The 26,293-nt window shown below is 38.6% G+C and overlaps 1 protein-coding gene across 1 annotated transcript in view; it reads right to left on the bottom strand.

The window, feature by feature from the left end:
* MYO16 (myosin XVI) overlaps positions 1-26,293 on the bottom strand; it is a 563,966-nt gene that overhangs the window by 149,133 nt on the left and 388,540 nt on the right. The window contains exons 24-27 of the mRNA XM_032246200.1: positions 14,967-15,042; positions 8,923-9,098; positions 6,379-6,459; positions 5,928-6,133 (exon numbers count right to left, since the gene is read on the bottom strand). Of these exons, the coding sequence (XP_032102091.1) occupies positions 5,928-6,133; positions 6,379-6,459; positions 8,923-9,098; positions 14,967-15,042 (539 nt within the window). The remainder of the gene's footprint in view (positions 1-5,927; positions 6,134-6,378; positions 6,460-8,922; positions 9,099-14,966; positions 15,043-26,293) is intronic.

The following is a 26,293-nucleotide window of genomic DNA, read 5'->3' as shown; positions in this document are numbered from 1 at the left end:
AATGACAACCACTTAATTTCCAATGCCAAGTTCATTTTGAAAACATTTGTTAAACACCTAAAATGCATAAGCATTGTGGTTGAATATGATATGATTCTTGATCAGAAGAAGTTATAGTCTATTGCATACATGTAAAAATTATACTTAATTTTTAACATGTATTAATTGCATTTACTAATTTAGCGAAAAAGTAATCCTAATACAGTGTACATAAAACTGACTTGGAAATATACAAAAGCAAAGGTAAAAATAATTTTCTAATTTTATGATATATATATCTCACACACACACACTTTTCACTCTTTTCTGGGGATATAGAGCAATTTGGATAACTGATTGCTAGAATGATGGTTAGAAATAGTCACATAGCATTAGTTCTGAGGCCTTTGTTCTGTTCCATCTGATCTCTGACAAGGCTGACAAAAACAAGCAATGGGGAAAGGATTCCCTATTTAATAAATGGTGTTGGGAGAGCTGGCTAGCCATATGCAGAAAGCTGAAACTGGATCCCTTCCTTACGCCTGATACAAAAATTAACTCCAGATGGAGTAAAGATTTAAACATAAGACCTAATAACATAAAAACTCTAGAAGAAAACCTAGGCAATATCATTTAGGACATAGGCACGGGCAAAGACTTCATGACTAAAACACAAAAAGCAATGGCAACAAAAAAGCCAAAATAGACAAATGGGATCTAATTAAACTTAAGAGCTTCTGCACAGCAAAAGAAACGATCATTAGAGTGAACCAGCAACCAACAGAATGGGAAAACAAAAATTTGCAATCTACCCATCTGACAAAGGGCTAATATCCAGAATCTACAAAGAACTTAAACAAATTTACAAGAAAAAAACAACCCCATCAAAAAGTGGATGAAGGATATGAACAGAAACTTTTTGAAATAAGATATTTATGCAGCCAACAAACACAATGGGGCCTGTTGGGGGGCAGGGGGCTGGGGGAGGGATAGCATTAGGAGGAATACCTAATGCAGATGACAGGGTGATGTATGCAGCAAACCACCATGGCACGTGTATACCTATGTAACAAACCTGCATGTTCTGCACATGTACCCCAAAATTTAAAGTATAATAAAAAGAAGAAGAAACGAAATAGTCACATAGCTACCAAAGGTTACATTAGACAACCACTGAGGGACCCTTTAATGTAGAGAATCTTTGATATCATGGATTTAAGGAACTCTAACAAAATGAAGAAACAGAAAAAAAAAATACACTAAATGCACTTTTCTGTTATTCGCTGAGTAAGTCCCATTTCGCATCCCGCACAGGTGCACCTCATTTTGTTGTGCTTTGCTTTACTATGCTTTGCAGCGTTTGCATTTTTCACAAATTGAAGGTTGGTCGCAACCTGACATTGAGCAAGTTTAATAAGCATAGTTTTCCCAACATGTTTACATTTCACTTCTCTGTTTTGCATTTGGGTAATCCTTGCAATATTTAAATCCTTTTCATTAATATTAATCTGTTATGGTGGCCTGTGACCAGTGATCATTTCTGTTACTACTATAACTGTTTTGGGGTACCATGAACCACACTGATATAAGAAAACAAACTTAATCAATAAGTGTCCTGTGTGTTCTCACTGTTCCACCTCCCAGCTGTACCCCACCTCTCTCTCCCTCTTCTTGGACCTCCTTATTCACTGAGACACAGCATTAAAATTAAGCCAATTAGTAAAACTGCAATGGTCAGGAAGCATTTATGTAAAAGGAAGAGTTGCATATCTCTCACTTTCAATCAAAAGCTAGATATGATTAAGCTTAGTAGAGAAAGCAAGTCAAAAGCTAAGACAGGCCAAAAGCTAGATCTCTTGCAGTTAGCTAAGTCATGAACGCAAAAGAAATGTTATTGAAGGAAACAAAAAGTGCTATTCTTGTGGGCACATGAATAATAAGGCAAACAGCCTTATTGCTGATATGGAGAAAGTCTGAGTGGTCTGGATAGAAGATAAGACCAGCCGCAATATTCCCTTAAGCCACAGCCTAATCCAGAGAAAGGCCCTAAGTCTTCAATTTGATGAAGGCTTAAATTTTATGAAAACTAACCTTATGAAGGTTAATTTTTAAACATAAATGTGAGATTTCTTCAATTTTATGAAGGCTGAAAGAGGTGCAGAAATTGCAGGAAAAATGCTGGAAGCTAACAGAGGTTGATTCATGAGGTTTGAGGAAGCTGTCTTCACAACATGAAGGGGTGAGGAGAAACAGCAAATGCTGATGTAAAGCTGCAGCAAGTTACCCAGAACAGCTAGATAAAATAACTGAAAAGGTGGCTACAGCAAACAACAGATTTTAAATGTAGATGAAATAGCTGTCACTGGACGAAGATGCCATCTAGGAATTTCAAAGCTAGAAAGAGGACAATGCCTGCCTTCAAAGAAGTCCAGTTGACTCTTTTGTTAGGGGTTAATACAGCTGGCATTTTTAAGTTGAAGCCAATTATCATTTGTAATTCCAAAAACCCTAATGCCTTCAAGAATTATGCTGTCTACTCTCCCCATGCTACATAAATGGAACAACAAAGCCTGGATTACAGTACATCCATTTCATTTTTTTAATTTTACTTTAAGTTCTGAGATACATGTGCAGAACGTGCAGGTTTGTCACATAGGTACACATGTGCCATGGTGGTTTGCTGCACCTATCATCCCATCAGCTAGGTTTTATGCCCAGCAAGCATTAGGTATTTGTCTTAATGCTCTCCCTCCTCTTACCCCCAACTCCCTGACAGGCCCCAGTGTGTGATATTCTGCTCCCTGTGTCCAAGTGATCTCATTGTTCAACTCCCACTTATGAGTGAGAACATGTGGTGTTTGGTTTTCTGTTCCTCTGTTAGTTTGCTGAGAATTATGGTTTCCAGCTTCATTCACGTAACTGCAAAGGACCTGAACTCATTCTTTTTTATGGTTGCATAGTATTCCATGGTGTATATGTGCCACAGTTTTTTTTATCCAGTCTATTATTGACGGGCATTTGGGTTGGCTCCAAGTCTTTGCTATTGTAAATAGTGCTGCAATAAACATACAGGTGAATGTGTCTTTAGAGTAGAATGGTTTACAATCCTTTAAGTATATGCCCGGTAATGGGATTGCTGAGTCAAATGGTATTTCTGGTTCTAGATACTTGAGGGATTGTCATACTGTCTTCCACAATGGTTGAACTAATTTATACTCCCACCAACAGTGTAAATGCATTCCTATTTCTTCAAATACTCACCAGTACCTGTTGGTTCCTGACTTTTTAATGATGATCATTTTAACTGGTTTGAGATGGTATCTCATTGTGGTTTTGACTCAAGATGGACTAAAGACTTGAACGTAAAACCTAAAACCATAAAAACTCTAGAAGAAAACCTAGGCAATACCATTCAGGACATAGGCATAGGCAAGGATTTCATGACTAAAACACCAAAAGCAATTGCAACAAAAGCCAAAATTGACAAAAGGGATCTAATTAAACTAAAGAGTTTCTGCACAGCAAAAGTAACTACCATCACTGTGAACAGGCAACCTACAGAATGCGACAGCATTTTTGCAATCTATCCACTTGATAAAGGTCTAATATTCACAATCTACAAAGAACTGTAATGCCTCAAGGCCTGCCACCCTCTGAGGCCACTGCTACTAGCAGATCACTTCCTGAGACCTCAGCCCTAGGACTGACACTCTTCATTCTATTTCATGTTGAATCATCTCTGGAGCTACAAACCCAGTCCCCACTCCCTGTTGATTCTGATTCAGAAAGTCTGGGGTAAATTTGGGGAAAGGTTTAAACTTACACAAGAACAGATTTTAAACTAGAACCAAAGACCACCTACACTTAGGAAGGTGGGAGGGCTGACCTTTAGTACACAAACCGTAAAATGTAAGAAATATCAGCTCTCGACAGGCTCAGCATCTCTGAGGACTATGAAGGGATTTTCACTGAAGGACCAGAAAGAGACGGGTCAAGAGCTGTCCTTACCAAAAACCCGCAACAGTCAGTGGTAGCTACCCTGACTCCAGTCCAAAACTAGTGTTTTATCCAGCTTTTACTTATTTCTATGTAAGCTCAATTTTGTACTTATTCCTTATAAATTAAGAGACAATATGTTTATTATCTCATTTATGAGCACCTTTTAAATTTTAAACACAAAATCTTGTCCATCTGAAATACATATTCTACAATTTAAATAAATCCATCCCCGTGTGGTTCTTTCTGCTTATCTTCTATCTAAGATATTCTATCACCCCTTTAAAATGGAAGACTCAAGCTGAACTCATATGTTGTTTATTTTGTGACTTTATAAAATTCACCAAAATGCACAGTAAGTAAATGCGGCTTCTTTCTTCTGGGAAAACAAACGTTATAAACATTAAACACAGCACTTCAGTCATCGTTTAAATATTATTCCCTTTGTTCTGAATTAAATATGTCAAATGTAGTGATTTAAGTTGTTGGCTGGCTTCTTTGTTTTTGTCTCACAGCTCCCTCAAAATAGTGGCTCACATTGAACTAGTCAACAAAAGTCTTAAAATCTCTTTTTTTGGATGAATGGTTTATCAAATAGACTTTTTCATACTCTACTTATACAGTTAATTTTTAAACATAAATGTGAGATTTCACACTTGCAATACTTATATTAGTTTATATCGGTATTATTTTAAGATCTCATTTTATTTTATATAGAATTACCAAATGTCTTCTGATTTCCTTTTTGCCCACCCCTGTTTTATTTTTTGCATGCTTAGAAACAGATAGTCTCATTATTTTCACCAGGATGACAATATCTTTCAAGTATCTTTGAAAGCCATCTCTGATCCCAAATTACCTCCTTACGATGCTCTGTATCACTTTGTAATATTCCAACCCTTTGTAATATACCAACACTTTGTAATATCCCAAGCACTGAATGGCTATAGTTTGTATATGCGTTACCTGTCTAAACTGGGATGTTCATCAAGCTAGAGTATACAGCACAACAACATACCTCAACTAAAGATGCGGCCTGGAACAATGCATAGTAGCATATCTCTGTAAATTAAGCTAATTTCCAACAACTAATCTATTTAAAATGGATTCATTAGTGAGGATTATCATTAACTTAAAATCAGAGTAGTTTCTGATCAAATAAAATGCATACGAACAAATATATAACCTGCAGGGATGATGTTGCTTTTGGGTGAGTTTAGGTCCTTCTTGCAAATGGATGGGATAAAGTTACCATGGGGGAAGGGCTAATACAGGCCCGAAGATGAGGCCACATGACTAGAGTTTATCCAAATAATTCGTGCCCTGTCTGGTACACAGTGTGTTTTTCACCTGAATGTACTGAAAACAGAGGTCAAAAATCTTCTGTTCTAAAGGGCAGATAACAAATATTTTACGAATATTTTATACCATGGCACATTGTCTATCTCCACTGCAGTGCAAAAGTGGTTACAGACAAAATGCAAAGAAATGATTGTGGCCATGTTCCAATAAAGCTTTATTTACAAAAACATGTGGTAGACTGGATTTGGCCTATGAGTATTGTTTGTCAACCACTGATCTAAATAATATATCGTTCATCTATAAATGGGGAAATAATCACTTATATACATTCTCCTTTTAAATAATAAATAGTAAATATCATATGCAATCATTTTATAAAACTTTAATCCGAGGAAAGCCACGCTTTGAAAGGAGCATGAGAATGGTTTCCAAGATACTGTTTTCAGTACAATTTAATTATTTTTTATGTAAGCTTTTTCAGTGTATTTCATTGTTTCCCAGAGTATTTTGCTTATTGGAGATAGAAAAACATAAACAACAAAAGCAATGGCAAAAAATAAGACAGAAGACCCTTGCTACAATAGTGTCAGTGTCAGTATCCTGCATTCAACAGCAGCTAGAACGACGATTTTAAGAGCAGAAGAATTTACCTTGAAAGGAAATCCGAGAAGGAAAGGCGAACAGGGTATCCATATCGGAAGATCTTCACCATCTCCAGGACCCCAATATACTGTAGCTGAGCAGACACGTAAAAATTATCAAAAGTATCTGGCAGCTTTGAGTTATTGGGCCTGATGCAATGAATGAAGTGTGGAGTGCACTTCTGAAGTTTTCCAATAATATCCGTTAGTGATTTCTAAGGAGAGAAGTAAAACCCAACTGATTCTCCAAAGGAGACACTAGCTAAAATTAAAAAGCAGCTTTTAAATACAAAGTCTTCACATCTTTAAATCTTATTATGCATTCACTCTGTGTGCACGTGTGTGTTTACTTTTTTTCTGAAGATAACTAAATTGTCAAAAATGGAAAATAAAAGTCTATGTGAACCCTCTTTAGTTGCTATAAACATACATTAAGTTTAAATCGGAAAACTTTACTAACCCTGAGTTGTGATGCTATGGTGACTGGGTCTCCTCGTTCCAATCTTTGAAGTAATGTAGAAGTTCCTTTCTTTTTTAATAACTGTAATAAAAAGAAAGAAAAGGAGGGAGGGGGGAATGAGAGAGGGAAGGAGGGAAGGGGAGGGAAACAGGAATAAAGAAAGAGAAAAAAGGAAGAAGGGAGAAAAGAGAAAGGAAGAAGAAAGAATGAAGAAAAGAAAATGTGAACAAATTTATTTTATTAAATTTTAGTTCATAAGAACAAAAAATAAAGTCTCACACCCATGTACATTCATTAATAGGCCAATGTGAATTTAAAACATATTTATAAAAATCGCTACCAAGTGACTTTTGTAATGGTGTACAAGTTGAGGAAATGGGCAACTACTGGTAAAATAATACCTGTTACTGCCAAATTTTCAAGTGCAGGGCTGCTGTGGAAATCAGATCACCATCCCGCACCCATTTTAATGTGAAAATAAACATAGATCCCGATTCGCCTGCTGGTACAATAAACCCACTACCATATCCTGCTTATGCTACTAACTTTTCTTATTTACCAGGAGATGTAGTTTACTCTGAGGCAAAAGGATGCTATTTTATGTTACCAAGATTTGATGTTTCAGTTACCATTGGTTTGTTCCCTTGTATTTAACTACCCTCAGGAATTGAATGAATGGATAGGTCTGATGCTTCCTTACCATGCTTTTCTTCCCTTTCCTCCACTTCTTCTTTTTTTTTAACTACTAAAAGATGTTACTAAATTGTCTGTCTGTGAAAAATGGTAATAGACTGTATTTTTTCCAAATAACTAAATATGTCCAGCCCTGAAGATAAAAAAAAATATGTAACAAAGATTAAATGATAATGGAGATATAAAATCAATGAAAATAAGGCCAAAAGAAATAAAGGGTTAAAAGGAACCTCAGCCACTAACCTACTATTTCACAAAATTACATATTAGACTAATGCACTTATTGATCTAAAATTGTTTCTCTTAAAAAAAGTTACAGATACAAGAAGGGAATCCAAGAAAACATTCTTGTGGATCTAGAGCATTTGCTATTATGACAATAGCTCATTTACTTCTGTGAAGATGAACTGTCAAGCTGAAGTGATTCACTGTAACTGACAGGGGAATGTAAAATGAAGTGATTGGGCCAAGATCAACCCATTTTCTACAAACACCACGCAATGTGTCACGCTCAGTTAAAGAGTAGGGACAACCCTATTTTCCTGGCCACAGGGATGGTTGTGCATGGATGAAGCAGCTTGAAGGGAAGAAATAAGGGAAGTGAGAAAGAGAACATTTAAGGAATAATCATAATAAATAGCTCTCTGTCCCTTGAAACTGAACACTCCAGTTCCCTCTCTGGGTTGGTGGAACTACTGTGAATTGTCTCCCTTCTGCAGTCCTTCAGGGAAAGCTTAATGGCATCTAGGCCTCGTAATGTTTAATAATTGAGGTTAGAGGTGTGTGCTGGTTTCTTGCTCTTGGTTTTTAGGATGATTGAGGAAAGAAGGTCCAGAAGGTTCAGCGAGATCCCCAGGGATAGTGATCTTTCTTGTAAAGATAACCTTACGTCTTTTCAATGTAAAAAATGCCCTTTTCTATGTGGCAGAGACTACTTCCCAAGATCATTTAGTTCTAAACAACATCAAAGGATCTTCCATTCTAGAATCCAGTGGCTGAAGACACACACACACATTCACGTACCCACTCACACTCATATTAACACACATTTTGGCGACTCTTCTAAAACAGAGTTGAGTTTAATTATGCTTTTATTTAACGGGTAAGCTAAAATGTATTCCAGAAGCTGCAACAATTGCATTTCTAAAATCGATTGTCCCGAACACCTTCCCAATTATATCCCTCATCTTTCATAGTTTTGGTAGACATAAGCAAAACACTCTGGAATACCATCTGGCATTGGATTCTTAAGAAACCTAAAACACTCCATACAAGTTTCCTATCAGTTTGAAACAACTCTTCACTGAGTTTTTGGTTATCTTTTTCCACATAGAATCTTGAGATTGTACATACATACATACATTTAAAAATTAGTATAAAACAATAAAATTAAAAATCTACAAATATGCAGTAAAAAATCCTATCATATAAACAATTCCCTATGTCTGTAAGAGAAACAACAATGTATTATTTAGAGATCTAAATTACCTGAAGTGGTTAATATCAACAGAATAAGATAGCTAAGTTTATTTCCTCTTAGCCTACAGTATCTGAAGTTTTACTCTTCAACAAACGCAGTTGGAGATGAAACATGACTGGGATGTTGCATAGACAACCAATAAAAGGACTCAGACTACACTTGCTATCGAATGGTCCCTATCCTGCATCTTCCTCTATTCTTCCTTCATTCTGATGGTTATACATCAGATAGGCAGTCTTTTCCTGAATACATTCTATTAGAATATCAATTTATTTCCCTTGGTATTTCAAATTGTGCTTAAAAAAAAAAAAAGAAGCAAATGTACTTATCAAAATTAAAACTAACCCGACAATAATCACAAAAAGTCCTACCTTACTAAGTTCTAGATAATTCTTGTTTTCTCCGGTAATTGAAGAAGCTGTCATTTTCTTACTGAGCAGGGCAGACTTATGTCCTCGGAATTTCAAGGAAGGATAGGAGGACACGAGGGATCCTGTTTGTGACAACTTCGACTGGAACAAATGTTTGATCACGACATTTTCACTAGCTAGGAAATAAATCAATGAATATCGTAAGTGGTACTAAAATTATTACTTAAGCATTAAACTTAGTCCTCATACAAGAACTTAAGCCACTGATACATTCTGGGTACAAGATTTCATTGGTGCAGCAGACTGAGGCATCTACCTTTTCCTGTATCCTTTTATTTCCTCCACTATTTGATATCATTGACAAATTCTGACCTTCACTACCTTAACCAGGAGTCCTGATCCCACTTGTCCCTTGCTCTCTAAATGAGCAGTGTTTCTATCCTAGTTTTCGGAACCAATCTTACCAGCTCAGACCTAAGGGCCTTTTGTTCACTCACCAAATCATGAAGACATATGGTCTCTATCAGAAACGCCCCATTCCAGGAAAATAACTACCCAGGAAAACGTTTCCCCAGGACCTAACTCACCTCTCTTAGAACTGCCTGTAAGTACCTGTGAGAGGTTGCACCAGTCGCTAGGTTAAAGAAGGGAAAAGAAGTCATTTATTTAAAAAACAAAAACACAGTTAAGCTGAAAAGGGAAAAGCAGAATGATGTATTTTCATGTTTAAGTTATAAAAATCAAATAATTCTGAGTCCATATTCCTTTCTTGACACCTCAGAGAGAAACTGGAGCTCAGATGAGTGCATTTTGAGTTTCAAATTTAAAAATCACAGGGAAAACAATGTGTGTGGTGGTTAAGGATCGGAAGGAATGCTTCTCGGGTTACTTATATCTGTATGTAGGCAGTTTTTATGCCTAAGTGTCATTTTCTATAAAATAATGATGACAGTACCTACTTTGAGAATCACTGCGAAATTAAAATGTGAAATAATGAACATAGATCCCTAGGATTGCACGTAGCCGGTCAGACAGTTGGCAACCTTTTGTGGCAAAACAGTTTGGTTTCTACCTTTTCCACACTCCAATTATTTTGCCTGCCTAGGTGCAAAATACAGGTCACATAATATATATCTGTAATGCTTTCCATTAAAAAAAAAATCCTACATTAGGTAATAAACGAACAGAGAAGCAGGAAGAACTGTCAGGAAAGGGAGATACAATTATGCAATGCAAAAGGGGCCCTGTGAAGTTGGGATAAGAGCAGAGATCGCAAGAGAAATTCCTGATTCTTAATAAAGAGTTACCTATATGTTATCTAGATACCTATATGTTATCTACACCTACATCTTAAATGTTCCAGTTCCGGAAGGGCCTAAAAGCAATCATACACCAGTAGCAATGAGCTCACCCAGCCCCCAGAGCTTGGAGTTTCTGAATACCATTCTTTTCTAAGATAAATCAAGGCTTCTTGAGCAAATGTCTGATTCTAGATTTGAGGCAAGATGAATGATTCTGGAACATTTTTGGAAGGCCAGAAGGTAAGGAAGTGTTTAAAAAAAAAAAAAAAGTCATAAGGATATGTCAAAAATAAATAGGAGCTAGCCTGAAGGGGTTCTTACTGATAAAGTCTGAAACAATTTTAGCATCAATATAGTGATAGTAATCAATCATTATTTCTTGAATAACATAAGAATCCATGAGTGTACATTAACAAATTAATCAATAGATAAATACATGAGAATTATCATAGTAGACTGCCACTGTTTATGGAAAGATGGCGTAAGACAATAAAAATTTTGTAATAGGGCCGGGCGCGGTGGCTCAGGCCTGTAATCCCAGCACTTTGGGAGGCCGAGGCGGGTGGATCTCGAGGTCAAGATATCGAGACCATCCTGGCCAACATGGTGAAACCCCGCCTCTACTAAAAATACAAAAAATTAGCTGGGCATGGTGGCGCGTGCCTGTAATCCCAGCTACTCGGGAGGCTGAGGCAGGAGAACTGCCTGAACCCAGGAGGCGGAGGTTGTGGTGAGCCGAGATCGCGCCATTGCACTCCAGCCTGGGTAACAAGAGCGAAACTCCATCTCAAAAAAAAAAAAAAAATTCTGTAATCATGAGAAATAATTGATTTCGGCAAGAACCATAAATGTATGTAAAACTGGTAAAAGTTTGATGAGGAACAGAATATTTACATAATCTCAGAGTATCTTCTCATAAATTACTCATTAATAACAAAAAGAAAACAGCAGCTTTATGTTAGAAAAAGCTGAAGAACACCACCTTATCACAGTGCTCATGGTTAACCTGTGTGAAACCATGACTGCGTCTGAATGAGATGTGCTGAGAAGGACACCCAGTCCCCCTTGGGATTCCTGCCAAAAAATTCATAACCTGCTTCTAATATAAAGAAACAGCAAATAAACTCAAACAGAGTGATTTCTACAAATTCAGTGGCATTTTTTTTTACAGTTAATATCATGAAAGAGAGAATAGCTGAAGAATTTTCTCAGATTTAAAAACTAAAGCAAAATGACAACTAAATGGAATTGATGATCCTGAATTAGTGGGAAATGACCATAAAAAACTACTATTAGTGGGACAATTGGTGAAACTTTATATGAACTCTGGATTAGATATGAGTAGTATATCACTGTTAAATATTCCGAAAATTTACTGAAATTATGTAAGATAATATCCCTTCTCTTAGGTTGGGCACCAAAGTATTTAGACAAGAAGAGGTAAGCGACTTACTTTCAAATGACAGAAAGTAAACACACACACACACACACACACACACACACACACACACACACACGTACATACACATGGGACAAAGGAAGGAAAGAGGACAAGAGCAAAAGACAGAAGGAGATAGAAAGAAAGATGGTGAAAGAGTAAAAGAAAGGTGATGAAAAAAAATGAATCTGGGAAGACGTTACCTGGGAGAAATTTGTAATAATTTTTTCAGTTTAAGTTTCAAATCACTTCAAAATAAAAAGTTAAATGATAAATATATAGTAATACAGCCAATTTAAAGAAATAATTAAACAATTACTATTTATATGTATAGCACGTCTATGTATAAATGAACCTACAGATAAATAATGTAACATTTTATTCTTATAACTGAGAAAACACTTCTAATAAAGGTGAAAAGATTACAGAGAAGGTAGGTGATACAAAAGGTATTTTTAAAAAGAAAAAAAGATTTAAAAAACTCACAACATGAGACATAAATATGGTCCAAAATACGTAACTGACCCCGTTTTGTATTTTCTCTGCATCATATGGTCAGGTTGCATGAAGATGTAGTAAGACCCATGTCCTCCTACCAACACGGGGAGCTGGCACCATGCATCGGGGCCCTGACGGGAGAGCCCTTACCACAGCTGAGCACATTGCAGGAGACAGCAAGTTGCTCCAGGACTTGAAAGAGAATTCTGCTATCCATTTGCCTCTTAAAACCTAGCAAGGCAACTCCAGTGAAGAGGCATATTTCTCTCATTGGGATTGCAAGGAGTCACTGACCATAAACCATTTTCTTCACATCAGTCTATATACACACTGAGAGGGGAAGTGTCCCTCCCTGGGATCTACAATCACTGTACAGAGTCTTTCTACCTAAAGTGGGATAAGCTAACTTATAAACAAGTATACAGAGGCACACAGCAAAAAAAAAGACTAAGTAATTATTGATGTAAGTGACAGTAAATCCTAAATTTTCCTAAATCCTACAATTTCCTCTTCTTGTGAGCAGAGTTAACAGTCTGAATCTTGGCATATTTTATTTTATTGCTCTTTTTGAGTGAAGTAGACTTTACTTCTAATCTCAGGCACAGATGCATGTATTTGTTGAATGTCACCATGAGCTGTCTCTAAGCTCCCTGGCTGCACCTGGCTAGCGGTCTCAGAGACACAGCTCTGCTTGTGTAGACTCTACAACAGACCTCACCATCCTCCTCAACCGGCAGCTTTTTGATGCTATGAAAATTGAATTAGATACTAAAGCAAAGTACCTGCAAATAAAAATTATTATTTATGAACTGCACTTGCTTTTAATAACTATGTATGAGCATCAAAACATTTCACAGATTCATAAAACGTGATAGCAACCACGAACCTTTAGCTTTTATGACAGAGTAAGTGAGCAATCACGGCTTTTGAGTCACACATGGCCCACTGTCTGTTTGTGTAAATAAAATTTTATCAGAACACAGTCATATCTATTTGTACTGTGTACAGCTGTTTTTCACCTTATAACAGCAGAGGTGAGTAACTGCAACAAGGAGCTATGGGGCACATGGTCTAAATTATTTATTCTCTGGCCCTTTACAAAAAAAAATCTGATGCCTCTTGTATAAATACAAAAGGGTATACCGTAAATTCTGTCCTTTTGCTCAGAAGCACCTGCCTCCTAAATAATTTTAAAATAAATAAGTAGATAGATAGATAGAGTGCAGTGGCTCACGCCTGTAATCCCAGCACATTGGGAGGCTGAGACAGGCGGATCCGGAGGTCAAGAGATCAAGAGCATCCTGGCCAACATGGTGAAACCCCGTCTCTACTAAAAATACAAAAATTAGCGAGGCATGGTGGTGGCGGGTGCCTGTAGTCCCAGCTACTCAGAAGGCTGAGGCAGGAGAATTGCTTGGACATGGGAAGCAGAGGTTGCAGTGAGCCAAGATCGCACTATCTCAAAAGAAGAAAAAAAAAAAAAAAACAGACTCAAAAAAACAGACTCAATTTTTTTTTTTCCTGGAACATGTTTTGTGTACAAATGCACACAAAAGAATGATTTTAAGATATAGGGGCTCTATTAAGATAAGCAGAATTGCAATATCATTAGCCATCATATTTTCATTCTCTCTATATATTTCCTATCACCATGAAATCCAAAAGTAAAAAACCATTGTGCAAACTTTTAAATACATGCTACATATTAGACCTTCATAAAAGAGAAGTGCATTATATATAAAAGTGCAAATAATAGCAAACTAAAGAAAAGATTTTCCAGTGATAATAAATAAGACTAATTCTTTTTGTCTTCATAATATTATTCCATGTTTTATTCGTTAGTTTTAGCTAAGAGAACTCACAATAAACATACGTTCTGAGGGGCAAGCAGAATAATTCTCAGGGAAAAACAATGTTATGACAGCTGTGCTGCTATAATTTGAGGCAAATATGTTTCTCAAACCAGAAGTGATATGGATTTCTTATTTTCAAGGATGGAGCATTCAACCGATTCATGAAAAGCTATCCTGTGCTTCTTTTAAAGATGAATGACTATTTCACTTATAGCAACTTAAAGCACAAAAGATGATATATTTTAATTAAGCAAAAAGGTTAGTAGAAAAATGTGAATCACTGCAGAACTGCTCTTAAGTAAATAATTACTAGAGGAGACAGAACTTTGTATAATATATATATATATATATATGGATGGATATATATTTAATTATCACATATATACATTTTGTATGCAGTCTTATACAGTACAGAATTATAGTAGATATTGCATATAAAGTATTTATGCTCACTAAGTAGAAGGGTCCTATAAATTCAAACTTACATGTATATACATGTATATACTCCTTTTACTCCTCCTTCTTAGTGAGTATTAATATTTGACAACTGAAAATACAGAAGAATAAAATACCATCCTTAGTTGTGCTCCAGAGTCGTGTTAAGTAATGAAATTCACCCTACTGTGGCCTAAATAACGTTGGAAGCCATCCTCATCTTCATTAGTCTTCACAGAAAAGCTTTTCTATATTCAACCCACTAAAGCAGTAAAGGTGTTTTACATTTTTATCTGCTAAAAGCTTAGTTAAATTATGGTTTCCACTGGAATCCAAATTACACTGTAGCCAACATATAGTGCAGCAAGACCCATTTCTTAGTATTCTGGGCATTAGAATGCGAAAGGTATTTCAATTATGTGTCATCTGGCAACATATTTTATAGGAAAATATTCAGAGATAAATAATGAATACATGGCATTTTAACCTGTGTAGGGCAGGAAAAAAAAATCAACTTACTTTTCATTACAAATAGAAGATTCTGTGAAAGGGAATCTTTATTTTTTTCAATTGCCCCAACAACATCATACATTACCTGGAATAAAAGAAAGCAGCATAATTACTAACGATTAAACATGACCATGAAAATAAATTCCTTTAAAGGATAACTTGACCCAGCTGAAGTTTTAAATTATTCAAAAAAGAAGTGTCTTCAGGTCTTACAGTTCATGTTACATGCAAGTTCAAAGCTATAATCTGTCTGTTCTCATTCTGTACATTAAACAAGGGAATCCTCTTCTGTTCTATTTTGTGAAGGTCTCCTTTGATCTCCAAGTTTAAGAGCAAATAGTGAAGGCTCACATTCATGTAGTCTCCTTTTTTCTTAAAGACTCTAACTTGCTCAGAAAACTCACTAAGCTAAGTAAACATACTTGCGAAACTTTGGGAATGAAGTGTGATTTCAATTTGAGAAATTTAAGAGTCTCCTAATTTAAAAAGTTCTGCTTGAATATTTGAAGAATTAGTAATCTGAAGTCTTTACAATGAAGAACGCATAGGAAACAATTAATTCCACATTCCTAAAGGAGATTTTTTTTTCACCATAGATGACTTAGGAATCAATTTGAAGAATGTAACAATATAATTTTATTAGTGTACTGGCAGGACCTGAGAGATTTGGTCTTTGGTGACTGAAATAGTTTGTTGTCTTTCACTTGATCTTAGCCAAAAGGCCAAGAATTGATAGTGTGTTGTCTTTCTTAGTGTCAACTAAGTATGAAATCTTAGCAGTCACTGGAAGCTCATCAGCCACACATTTTTTAAAAGTCTTAACCAGTTTCAGCAGCTGCTTTGAAGATACACCTTGAGGGATAGCACCATGGCCAGTGCATCAGTCTATATTGTGCCCTGAGTGAACCCAGAGTGGATAAGGGAGACACAAAACCAATGAAGTCTCATTACTCCTGAGCAAGAGTGAGCAACAACCAAGAAGGGGAGTGAGCATCAGCCATGAGGGAGGGTGAGCATCAGCCATGAGGGAGGGTGAGCGTCGGCCATGAGGGAGGGTGAGCGTCGGCCATGAGGGAGGATAGGTATCAGCCATGAGGGAGGGTGAGCATCAGCCATGAGGGAGGATGAGCATCAGCCATGAGGGAGGGTGAGCAAAGTCCTGAGGAAGAGTAAGCATCGGCCATGAGGGGAGGGCGGGTTAGCATCAGCCATGAGGGAGGGTGGGCATCGGCCACGAGGGAGGGTAAGCATCAGCCACGAGTGAGGGTGAGCATTGGTCATGAGGGAGGGTGAGATTCAGCCATGAGGGAGGGTGAGTGTCGGCCATGAGGGAAGATGAGCGTCAGCCATGAGGGAGGATGGCTATCAGCCATGAGGGAGGGTAAGCAACAGTCATGAGGAAGGACGGGCATCAGCCATGAGGTAAGGTGGGCATCAGCCATGAGGGAGGGTGAGGAGGGTGAGCGTCAGCCATGAGGGAGGGTGAGCAACAGTCATGAGGAAGAGTGAGCATCAGCCATGAGGGAGGGTGAGCATCGGCCATGAGGGAGGGTGAGGGTCAGCCATGAGGGAGGGTGAGGGTCAGCCATGAGGGATGATGGGCATCAGCCGTGAGGGAGGGTGAGCAACAGTCCTGAGGAAGAGTAAGCATTGGCCACGAGGGGAGGGAGGGTGAGCGTCGGCCACGAGCGAGGGCGAGCGTCGGCCACGAGGGAGGGCGGGCGTCGGCCATGAGGGAGGGTGAGCATCAGCCATGAGTGAGGGTGAGCATCAGCCATGAGGGAGGATGGGCATCAGCCATGAGGGAGGGTGGGCATCAGCCATGAGGGAGGGTGGGCATCAGCCATAAGGGAGGGTGAGCATCAGCCATGAGGGGCATCAGCCATGAGAGAGGGTGAGGAGTGTGGGCATCAGCCATGAGGGAGGGTGAGGAGGGTGGGCATCAGCCATGAGGGAAGTTGAGCATCGGCCATGAGGGAGAGTGAGCATCGGCCATGAAGGAGGGTGAGCATCAAGCATTTGGGGGAGTGAGCATCAGTCATGAGGGAGGGTGCGGAGGGTGAGCATCAGCCTTGAGGGAGGGTGAGGAGGGTGGGCATCAGCCATGAGTGAGGGTGAGGAGGGTGGGCATCAGCCTTGAGGGAGGGTGAGCATCAGCCATGAGGGAGGGTGAGCATCAGCCATGAGGGAGGGTGAGGAGGGTGAACATCAGCCATGAGGGATGGTGAGGAGGGTGGGCATCAGCCATGAGGGAGAGTGAGCATCTGCCATGAGGGAGGGTGAGCATCAGTCATGAGGGAGGGTGAGGAGGGCGAGCGTCAGCCATGAGGGAGGATGGGCATCAGCCATGAGGGAGGGTGGGCATCAGCCATGAGGGAGGGTGAGCATCAGCCATGAGGGAGTGTGAGCATCAGCCATGAGGGAGGATGGGCATCAGCCATGAGGGAGGGTGAGCATCAGCCATGAGGGAGGGTGAGCATCAGCCATGAGGGAGGTTGAGGAGGGTGGGCATCAGCCATGAGGGAGAGTGAGCATCGGCCATGGGGAAGGGTGAGCGTCAGCCAAGAGGGAGGGTCAGCGTCGGCCATGAGCGAGGGTAGGCATCGGCCATGAGGGAGGGTGAGCATCAGCCATGAGGGAGGGTGAGCATCGGCCATGAGGGATGGTGGGCATCAGCCATGAAGGAGGATGGGCATCAGCCATGAGGAAGAGTGAGCATCAGCCATGAGGGAGGGTGAGCATCAGCCATGAGGGATTATAAAAATTGCGCCTGTGGATATGTGAGTGTCACTTATGAGGTAGTATAGATGGCTAATTGAGGTCTTTGGGAATTTTGTCCAGAGGACTGGATTCTTTGCAGTGAAAGGGTATTAGACAGAGACAGCAGAAGAAACTGAGGAAAGGGCTGTGCAGCTGGTGGAAGGACCTGGAAAAGGTGTGTGAACCCTGATACAACTTCCTTTCTATAGGCTTCTATAAATCCAGTGCCTGATTATGTCCATCTTTCCTATAAAGGCTGAGTTTTTATTGTTTGCTGTTACAAGGGCCTAAATAAAATAGAAGTAATAAGGCATCCCACACATTCCCAGGTGTTCCAACAAATTTGAGTCAGAAGAGCAGTTGACAATGCCAATTCTTAAATGCCAAATTCTTAAACTACATTCAGGTATAAGTAAACTATTACTTAATTATCCAGTTTGCACTTGTGCCGCCACGTGGCTTAGTATTACGGAAATGTGAGCTACATACAATGTTATACACCATACATTGTGAAATGCGAACAATTTACAAATCTAGAGCAGCGGTTCTCTGTCATACCCTCCAGGGGATACTCCATCGTTTCTGGAGACATTTTTCTTTGTCACAACTCGGGGTGATGGTTGGGCCGGGAGATGTTGCTACACATCCTAGTGTGCACAGGCAAGCTCCACCATGTGGAATTATCTGGCCATAAATATTCATAGTGCTGAGGTCAAGAAACCTCCATCAAGAGGTTTGGCTTCCCTGTGCCTTCCTGAGTTAGGAGCAGCAGTGCCCAGCAAAACCATGGGGGAAATCAACACATCTTCAGAAGCCACCTGGAGCTATGGGGAATTAGGCAAGTCATTCAGTGTCCCAGTGCTGCAGTTTCTTACTTGGTAAAACAGGAGTACCACACTGTTAATATTGTGATGTAATAAACATGAAAGTTCTTTGTAAAACAAAAAGAGTTATTTGAAATATAAGGGGTTACAAATAGTGTCTGTAACCTCTACAGAGTCCTACCATGTTGTGCTATTACCCAATCATGCTCACATGACTTTGGTAGCTATTCCAATTCACTTCTAGAAAATTAATGGAAGTTGAGGTAATTTCTTCTGGCATACTTTATAAAAGGTACAACCATCAAATTCTGTATCAGGGATTTTTCACTTTATTTCTAGCTTCCTCAAATGTCACTTGAGTTACATCAAAACGGACTATGCATTTACTAAAGATCTTATCCAAACGCCTCCAGTCATGTCCTTCTCCATGACTTTGAGTATATTTGATGCAAATATTTGGAAATACCCTACCTCAAAGATATTCAACTCTTGACTCTCATCTCTAATAGCCTATGTTGTCCTCTTCCACTTTCTAAACATGCTTTTCATTCCCATCGGCATCTCCCCTCCTTTAATTCATCCACAGTTTCTAAAGCAATTGCCTATTCTGACTTCTTTCAGGTCTCAAGAAAATCTGAGCCTTAGGGCTTAGCCATTTAAATAGCAAAAGCCACTGATAAGCTGCCACCATTTTTTTTTAATCATAGTCATTCATAATTCTAGCTAATGGCATGGCCAATCATTGGATCTGACTGTAATTCGGTGTCATTTGCATCTGCCACAAATTCATGCTGACATCTCAGATGGACCCTGTCTGGCTGCTAAGAAGTTCCCCGATTCACCTCTTGATTACGCCAAATTACAATCTTCAGAGTAACCGCTAGAAATCGTTCTGTCTGTTTTTAAGCCTCCAGCCCCAGCCCCAGAGTGGCTCATTCTCGGAAGATGGCCATATTTCTTACTAAAAAATTCAATACTGTCTGACTTGAAACCTCTGAATCATTCATTCTTCCTTCTCTCCTTCCTCATGTTCACTGCTGCATGTTATGTAGATTAGAACCCACGGAGCCATCTGGGATCCCCTCCCCCAGGACGGCTCCCTGTCGTCTGCCAATGGCCGCAGCTTTCCCCTCAGTTCCCCCTTCAATTCCTGCCTTTTTATATTTACTGCCTTCACACTAGTAAAAACCATCACTTATTATTTTGACAGGGAAATAATCAAAAAAGCTAAGCACTGGTCTTTTACATTCTTACTTTGGTGCAACACCGCTATTTGATACATATAGTGAAGTGAGAAAGTCATTTTTTTCCTGTTCAGAATGGACCCTGTCACAGAGAGTCCTCCTCTCTATAGCTACAATCTACATTTCTAGCTTATTCTCTGCATGAGAATCTGATGATTTCTAACGAAACACACACACACACACACACAATTGGACCATCATATTTTCTTTAAATATACTTCTTGTCCATCTTTTTTCATGCTATGGGCTAGTTTTTGATGCTGCTTCCAAACTTCCGTAAAACTGCTACCAAGAGCCTTGAGGGCAATGACTATGCACTTCTCAGTTCTGTCTCTGCAGCAGCTGGCACAATGCCTTGTCTGTTGGATGCAATCAATCATTATTTGGCAAAGTGGATAACAAGTTTTGGTTATATTGTAACCAAATATAGCATGACATTGTGCTGTCATTTTTATTTAAGATTCTTCTAATTAGTCTTTCATCATCACAAGATCATATTCTTTGGAAAGCTCTCATACATGGCACCTGGTTGTATATAGATATCTGGAGAAGAAGCTGAAGGTCTCTCATTCAAACTAAAGTAAAAATCTTCCCACTTGGAGACTTCAATTCACTGCTATCTGGGAAAATGTAGCTAACACCCACCTACATTGACAAACATTTGCTGAGGTAGTTTGATTTTTGTAGGAAGCATAGTGTTTAGTAACTCTTTTTTTATTGCTAAAAGGATATTTGCATGAAGTTAATAAATTAGGAAGCAGGCAAGCTTATTTATTTTTGTGATATTAGACAAGCTCTTTAAATTCTTTGAATCTTTCTTAATGTGGTAAATAGTATTACCTAAGGGCCCTCCAGTTTTAAAAGCCTTTGGCCCTACCCATAAGACACAGTTGGCCAGTACTGATATGATTTGAGTTGACTGATGAACGCAGATATTAAAGACTATCCAAATAGCTGACAAATGTTATCATAATAATGCAAATAATTGATAATGTATTACATAAAATTGGCATTAGTGGATTGTTAACACATGGTTCCAAACAGTGTTTTTGTTTTGTTTTGTTTTCCTGGTGCTACGTCTGGAATCAAGTATTCCCTGCAGGACATCTTGCAAATTTTTGTGAAGAAAAATGACACTGGAGACCACTTGAACTGCAAGGATTCATAATTGCACATTGTGTTATTGACTACTGGGGCAACCAATGTGTCTAGACACTTCTAGTGGACAGAGTCAAGTAATTTAAATACACAGCAGAAATATGCACACACACGCATGCACAAATACTTTTTTTTTTCATTTAAAGATAAAATACTACCCAATTACAAACTAGCTCTTTTAACCATGATACTTTCCTCGATCAGTGAAGTTTCATATTGGCCATGTCAAAGGCAATTTGAGGGCCCAAGCTGGTGGCTCACACCTGTAATCCCAGGACTTTGGGAGGCCAAGGTGGGCAGATCACTTCAGGTCAGGAGTTCAAGACTAGCCTGGCCAACATGGCAAAACCCTGTCTCTACTAAAAATACAAAAATTAGCCAGGTGTGGTGGTATATACTATACCATAATCACAGCTACTCAGGAGGCTGAGGCAGGAGAATCACTTAAAGCCAGGAGGTAGAATTGCAGTGAGCTGAGATCGCACCACCACCGCACTCCAGCCTGAGCCACAGAGCAAGACTCTGTGTCTCAGAAAAAAAAAAGGCAATTTGAAAATCTAAATAATCTAAACCAATGATATCCATTCATGCCCTTTATTATGTCTACATGTATCCCGTTTCTATTACCTTTAAATATTTTTAAAGTTTTAATTTTGAAATAAGTTTAGATTTGCATACAGCTGTAAAAAAATAAAACAGATAAATCTTGTGTACTCTTTACCTAATTTCTTTCAATACTAACCTCCTGCAAAACTATCACAACCAGGATATTGATGTTAATGCAGTAAAAATGTAGAATATTTACATCACCACACGGATCCTGCATGTTGCCAATTTCCAAACAATCTCACTTCCCAAAAATCAGTAGAGTCCATTTGTGTGGGTCTATTTCTGTGTTCTTACTCTGTTCCATTGATCTATGTGTAATGTGCATTTAGGACTTTTAATGTAGTAGGTTAATTCCTCCTACTTCATTTTTCTTTATAAACATAGTTTTAGCTATTCCAGCTTTTTTACCTTTCAATGTAAATTTTAGAATGGTATCATCTATATCTTTATGTCTACAAAAATTTTACTGTGATTTTGATAGGAATGCATTAGACTATATATCCACAGGGGAGAACTGACTCATACTATGGTGATTACTATTCAATTGACACTATATGGTCTCAAATCTACAAACATGAAATGTCTTTCTTTTTCTTTTCTTTAGATCTTTGACTTCTTTCATCAGCATGTTGTGGTTTTTGACACACAAGTTCCCTACACATTTTGTTAGATTTACACCTAAGTATTACATTTTTATGAGCAATTTAAAATGTAATTGTGTTGTTCACTTCAATACCCATTGCTAGTATATAGAAATACAACTGATTTTTTGAATGTTTATCTTGTGTCTTGTGACCTTGCTAAACTAACTTATTAGTTCCTTGAGTTTTTTCTTTCCTTTCTTTCTTTCTCATGGTAGATTTCTTGGGATTTTACGCAAAGGCAATTATGCCTATTTATATAAATAGGCACAGGTTTATTTCCTCCTTTCCAATCTGTTTGCCTTTCATTTCCTTTCTTGCCTTATTACACTCGCTAGAACTTCCAGCAGACTGTGTTGAATAAGAGTGGTGAAGAAGACATCCTTGTCTTGTTTCTGCTCATAGGAACAAAACATCCAGATTTTACCCTTAAATATAATATTGGCTGTGGGATTTTTGTAGAAACCCATTATCAAGCTCAGGTGGTCTTTTCCATTCCTATTTGTATGGGAGTTTTTTGTGTTTTTTTTTTTTAACATGGCTGGATATTAAATTTTATCAAATGCTTTTCTTCATCCTCTGATGTGATCATGTATTTTTTCTTCTTTGGCCTGTTGATGTGATGGATAACCTTGAAAGATTTTCAGCTATTGAATCAGCTTTGTACCCCCAGCAAAAAGCAAAATCATAAACAGAAACCATTTTGTTATGGTAGATAATTCTTTTTATATATTGTAAATTCTATCTGCTACTATTTTAAACATATTTTGCACCTATATTGATGAGGGATATTTTTTCTCTCACTGTGTATGTGTGTGTGTGTGTGTGTGTGTGTGTTACTGTCTGTGTGGTTTTGGTGTTAGGATAACACTTGTTTTATAAAATGAATTAGAAAGTATTATCTTCTATTTTTTAGAAAAGATTGTGTAAAATTGGTTTTAATTTTCCTTAAAACAGCTGGTGGAATTCTCCAGTGAAACAATCTGGAATAGGAAGCTTTTTTGAGAGAGTTTAAGTTACAAATTCATTTCTTAAAAGTTATAGGGCTATTCATATTGTCTATTTCATATTGGGTGAATTGAAGTAGTTTGTGTTTTTTGAGGAATTGATCCATGCATCAAAGTCATAGCATTTATGTGTAAGAGTTGTTTGTAATACCCCTTTCGTATCTTTTTGATGTCTACAGGGCCTATAATGATTTTCCTTGTTTTATTACTGATATTGGCTATTTATGTGTTTCCTCTTTTCTATTTGTCACTAATATTACAGGTTTATAATTTTTATTGGTGTTTTCAAAGAACTAGCTCTTTGTTTCATTGATTTTCTCCTTTTTTTCAATTCCATTGATTTCTTCTTTTTTTGTTATTGGTTTCCATTTGCTTACTTTGGGTTTATTTTGCTCCTAGGATCCTGAGATGGGAGCTTGGATTATTGATTAGAAACTTTCCCTATTTTCTAATGTATGTATTTAGTGATATACATTTCTCGTTCGATAGTATTTTAGCTGTGCCATGCAAGTTTGATATGTTGTACCTTATTTTCATTAAGTTCAACATATTATTTTTAATTCTGTAAAGAGTTCCCCTTTTATCCATGGGTTATTTGGAAGGGCACTGCTAAGTTTCCAAGTATATGGAGATTTAGCTGTTATCTTTCTGTTGTTGCTTTCTGGGTTGATTCCACTGTGGTAGGCAAAACTGCTCTGTATAGTTTCAATTCTTTTGAGTCTGCTTACTTTTGCTTTACGACCGAGCAGATAGCTCATGTGGACACATGTCCCATGGATACTCGAAAAGAATATGAATTCTGCTTTTGCTAGTAGAAGTGTTGATAAAATTGAGTAGATCCTGTTGGTGATGGTGTTCTTCAGTTCCCCCATATCCTTGCTGATTGCCTATGTCATTGTTCTACCAATTGTTGAGAGGAGGGTGTTAAAGTTTCCAGTATCCCCTTCTATTTAGCTGGCCTCCTCCAGCACTTGGCAAGAGATGGAAGGCACAGCCTCACTACTGCCTGATCAGAGTAGATGTCTAGGTCCCTACCCCGTCTCCTCAGATATGCAAGAAGAATGAATCCTCATTAATACTGGGTGAAGGTAAAGGTCTACCTCTCCACTAAGCCTCCAGTCATTCTTCCCTGGCTGTGGGATGAGCAGCGGAAGGGGCTGAAACACTTCTTTACTGCTTCCTACATGGCCTTCCTTAACTGGGTAGGGAAGTATTACCTGTGCACAGTGCTGGAAGTCCTAACTCCTTACCAAACCTCCTCTGGTATCACCACAGTGGCAGGGAGCTAGAAGAAAAATATCCCTTTAGGATCTTAGCACAGCACTGAGATCCAAAATAGACCTATGCATTTAAAAATTGTGCGCCCTAAATCGAAAACTGAAATTTTAATAAATATAACTAAAAAGCTTCTTTAAATTTTTGATTTAAAAAATATAACACATTATTCTAAAAAAATTATAATCTAGACTAAGATAGCCCAAATGTTTTCTTTTTGTCTTAAATGAATACAAAAGCTTTGTATTCATCAGCGTTCTCCAGATGAATAGAACCAATAGTATAGTACAATATATATAGTCTGAGTTGTTGGCTCGCATAATTATGGGGGCTGAGAAGTCCCACAATCTGCCATCTGCCAGCTGCAGACCCAGGAAAGTTGACAATTCAGTTTGAACACCTGACAGCCAGAGAACCAATGGTGTAGATGCCAGTCTAAGTCAGAAGACCCGAAATCCAGAAGCACCAAGGCAGGAGATTGATATTGTAGCTCAAGCAGTCGGGTAGAGAGAATTCAACCTTCCTCTGCCTGTTTGTTCACCTGTTTGTTCTATTCAGGCCCTCAAGGGGTTGGGTGGTGCCCAGCACCCACCAGAAGCTGGGGAGGGCATCAGCTTAATCAGTCTACTGATCAAATACTAATCTCTTCCCCAAACACCTTCAAAGACACACTCAGAAATGATGTTTGACCAGCCATCCGGGCATCCTGTGGCCCAGTGAAACTGACACATAAATTAACCATCACAACCTGGTAGTTAATTCTGAAGTAAGATGGAAATGGAAAAAAAAATCTAACTTGATGACCGATCATGTTGGATCTCTGATAAATCCTGTCTACAAAACACGTACATTTTGCCTAATTAAATCCTATGCTTTATAGCATTTTCCCATTTTTCCCCATTGTACGCTGCTCTTCACTTTCCTCTACCCGACTCACAAACTCCTCACTTGCCATCACTGCTGCCTTTCCTTTCATTAAACTCCTTTCCAGCTTCTCCAGCAACCAAGGCCAACCCTGCCTTTCTAGGCCCAAGTCTCCGAGAGGCATCAAGCTGTCGTGAAAAGAGCACTGGCCTTGTTCAGTGACACACCTTCTGAGGTCCAGCTTCAACAAGCCCCAGAGCCTGGATAACCAGGGCAAGTTACTGAGTTTCCAAGGCCTCTCATCTAGGACACATAGACAGCAGTGCTGACCTCTCTCTCTAGCTCGCTCTTTCTCTCTCTTTCTCTCTCTCTCTCTTTCTCTCTCTCTGTGTCTCTCAGTGGTTTTGGAGACAAATAAAAAGGCTTGTTCCTACCTGCCTTTCCATAGTAACTATAGTTTTCTCATGAATATCGCTAATTGATGTTTCTAATGTTCATCTGTACCTTCTTCTCTGCTGTTTTCCAGATTTTTATACATGACTTACTTGAGAAGGACTCAGGGCATTACCTAGGTAATCTGTCTTGAGGCTGCTAAATAGGCTGCCTCACAATAAAAAGCTTCTCATTCTAGACCCATAATTGTATCAGTCGAAATTCATTGACAACTTATGAAGAAAATGCTTCCAAAGAAGCAAAGTCTGCCTAGAAGGGACAGCCCACGAAACTCATCAGCATCTCTACTCAGCACCTGGACTTTGCTGACAGCAGCCGCCTTCAGCACCACAAAGAGGCAATAACTTTGAATAGAGAAGAAACAAAGAAAAGCTGCAAAACAGTGCAGACAAGTCCAGTGGGCTACTGGGCAATTCAAAGGAAAATGAGACCCAGAGCCCAGTGAGATACAAGCATTTCTAGGAAAGAAAAGGCACCAAGGAGAAACTCAGCCTGTATTTG

Source organism: Sapajus apella, unplaced genomic scaffold (genome assembly GCF_009761245.1).
Source record: "Sapajus apella isolate SASKATOON/1434 unplaced genomic scaffold, GSC_monkey_1.0 scaffold60, whole genome shotgun sequence".
NCBI lineage: Eukaryota > Metazoa > Chordata > Mammalia > Primates > Cebidae > Sapajus > Sapajus apella.
Note: the sequence above shows the minus strand (reverse complement) of the source record. Positions and strands in the feature narration are given on the sequence as shown.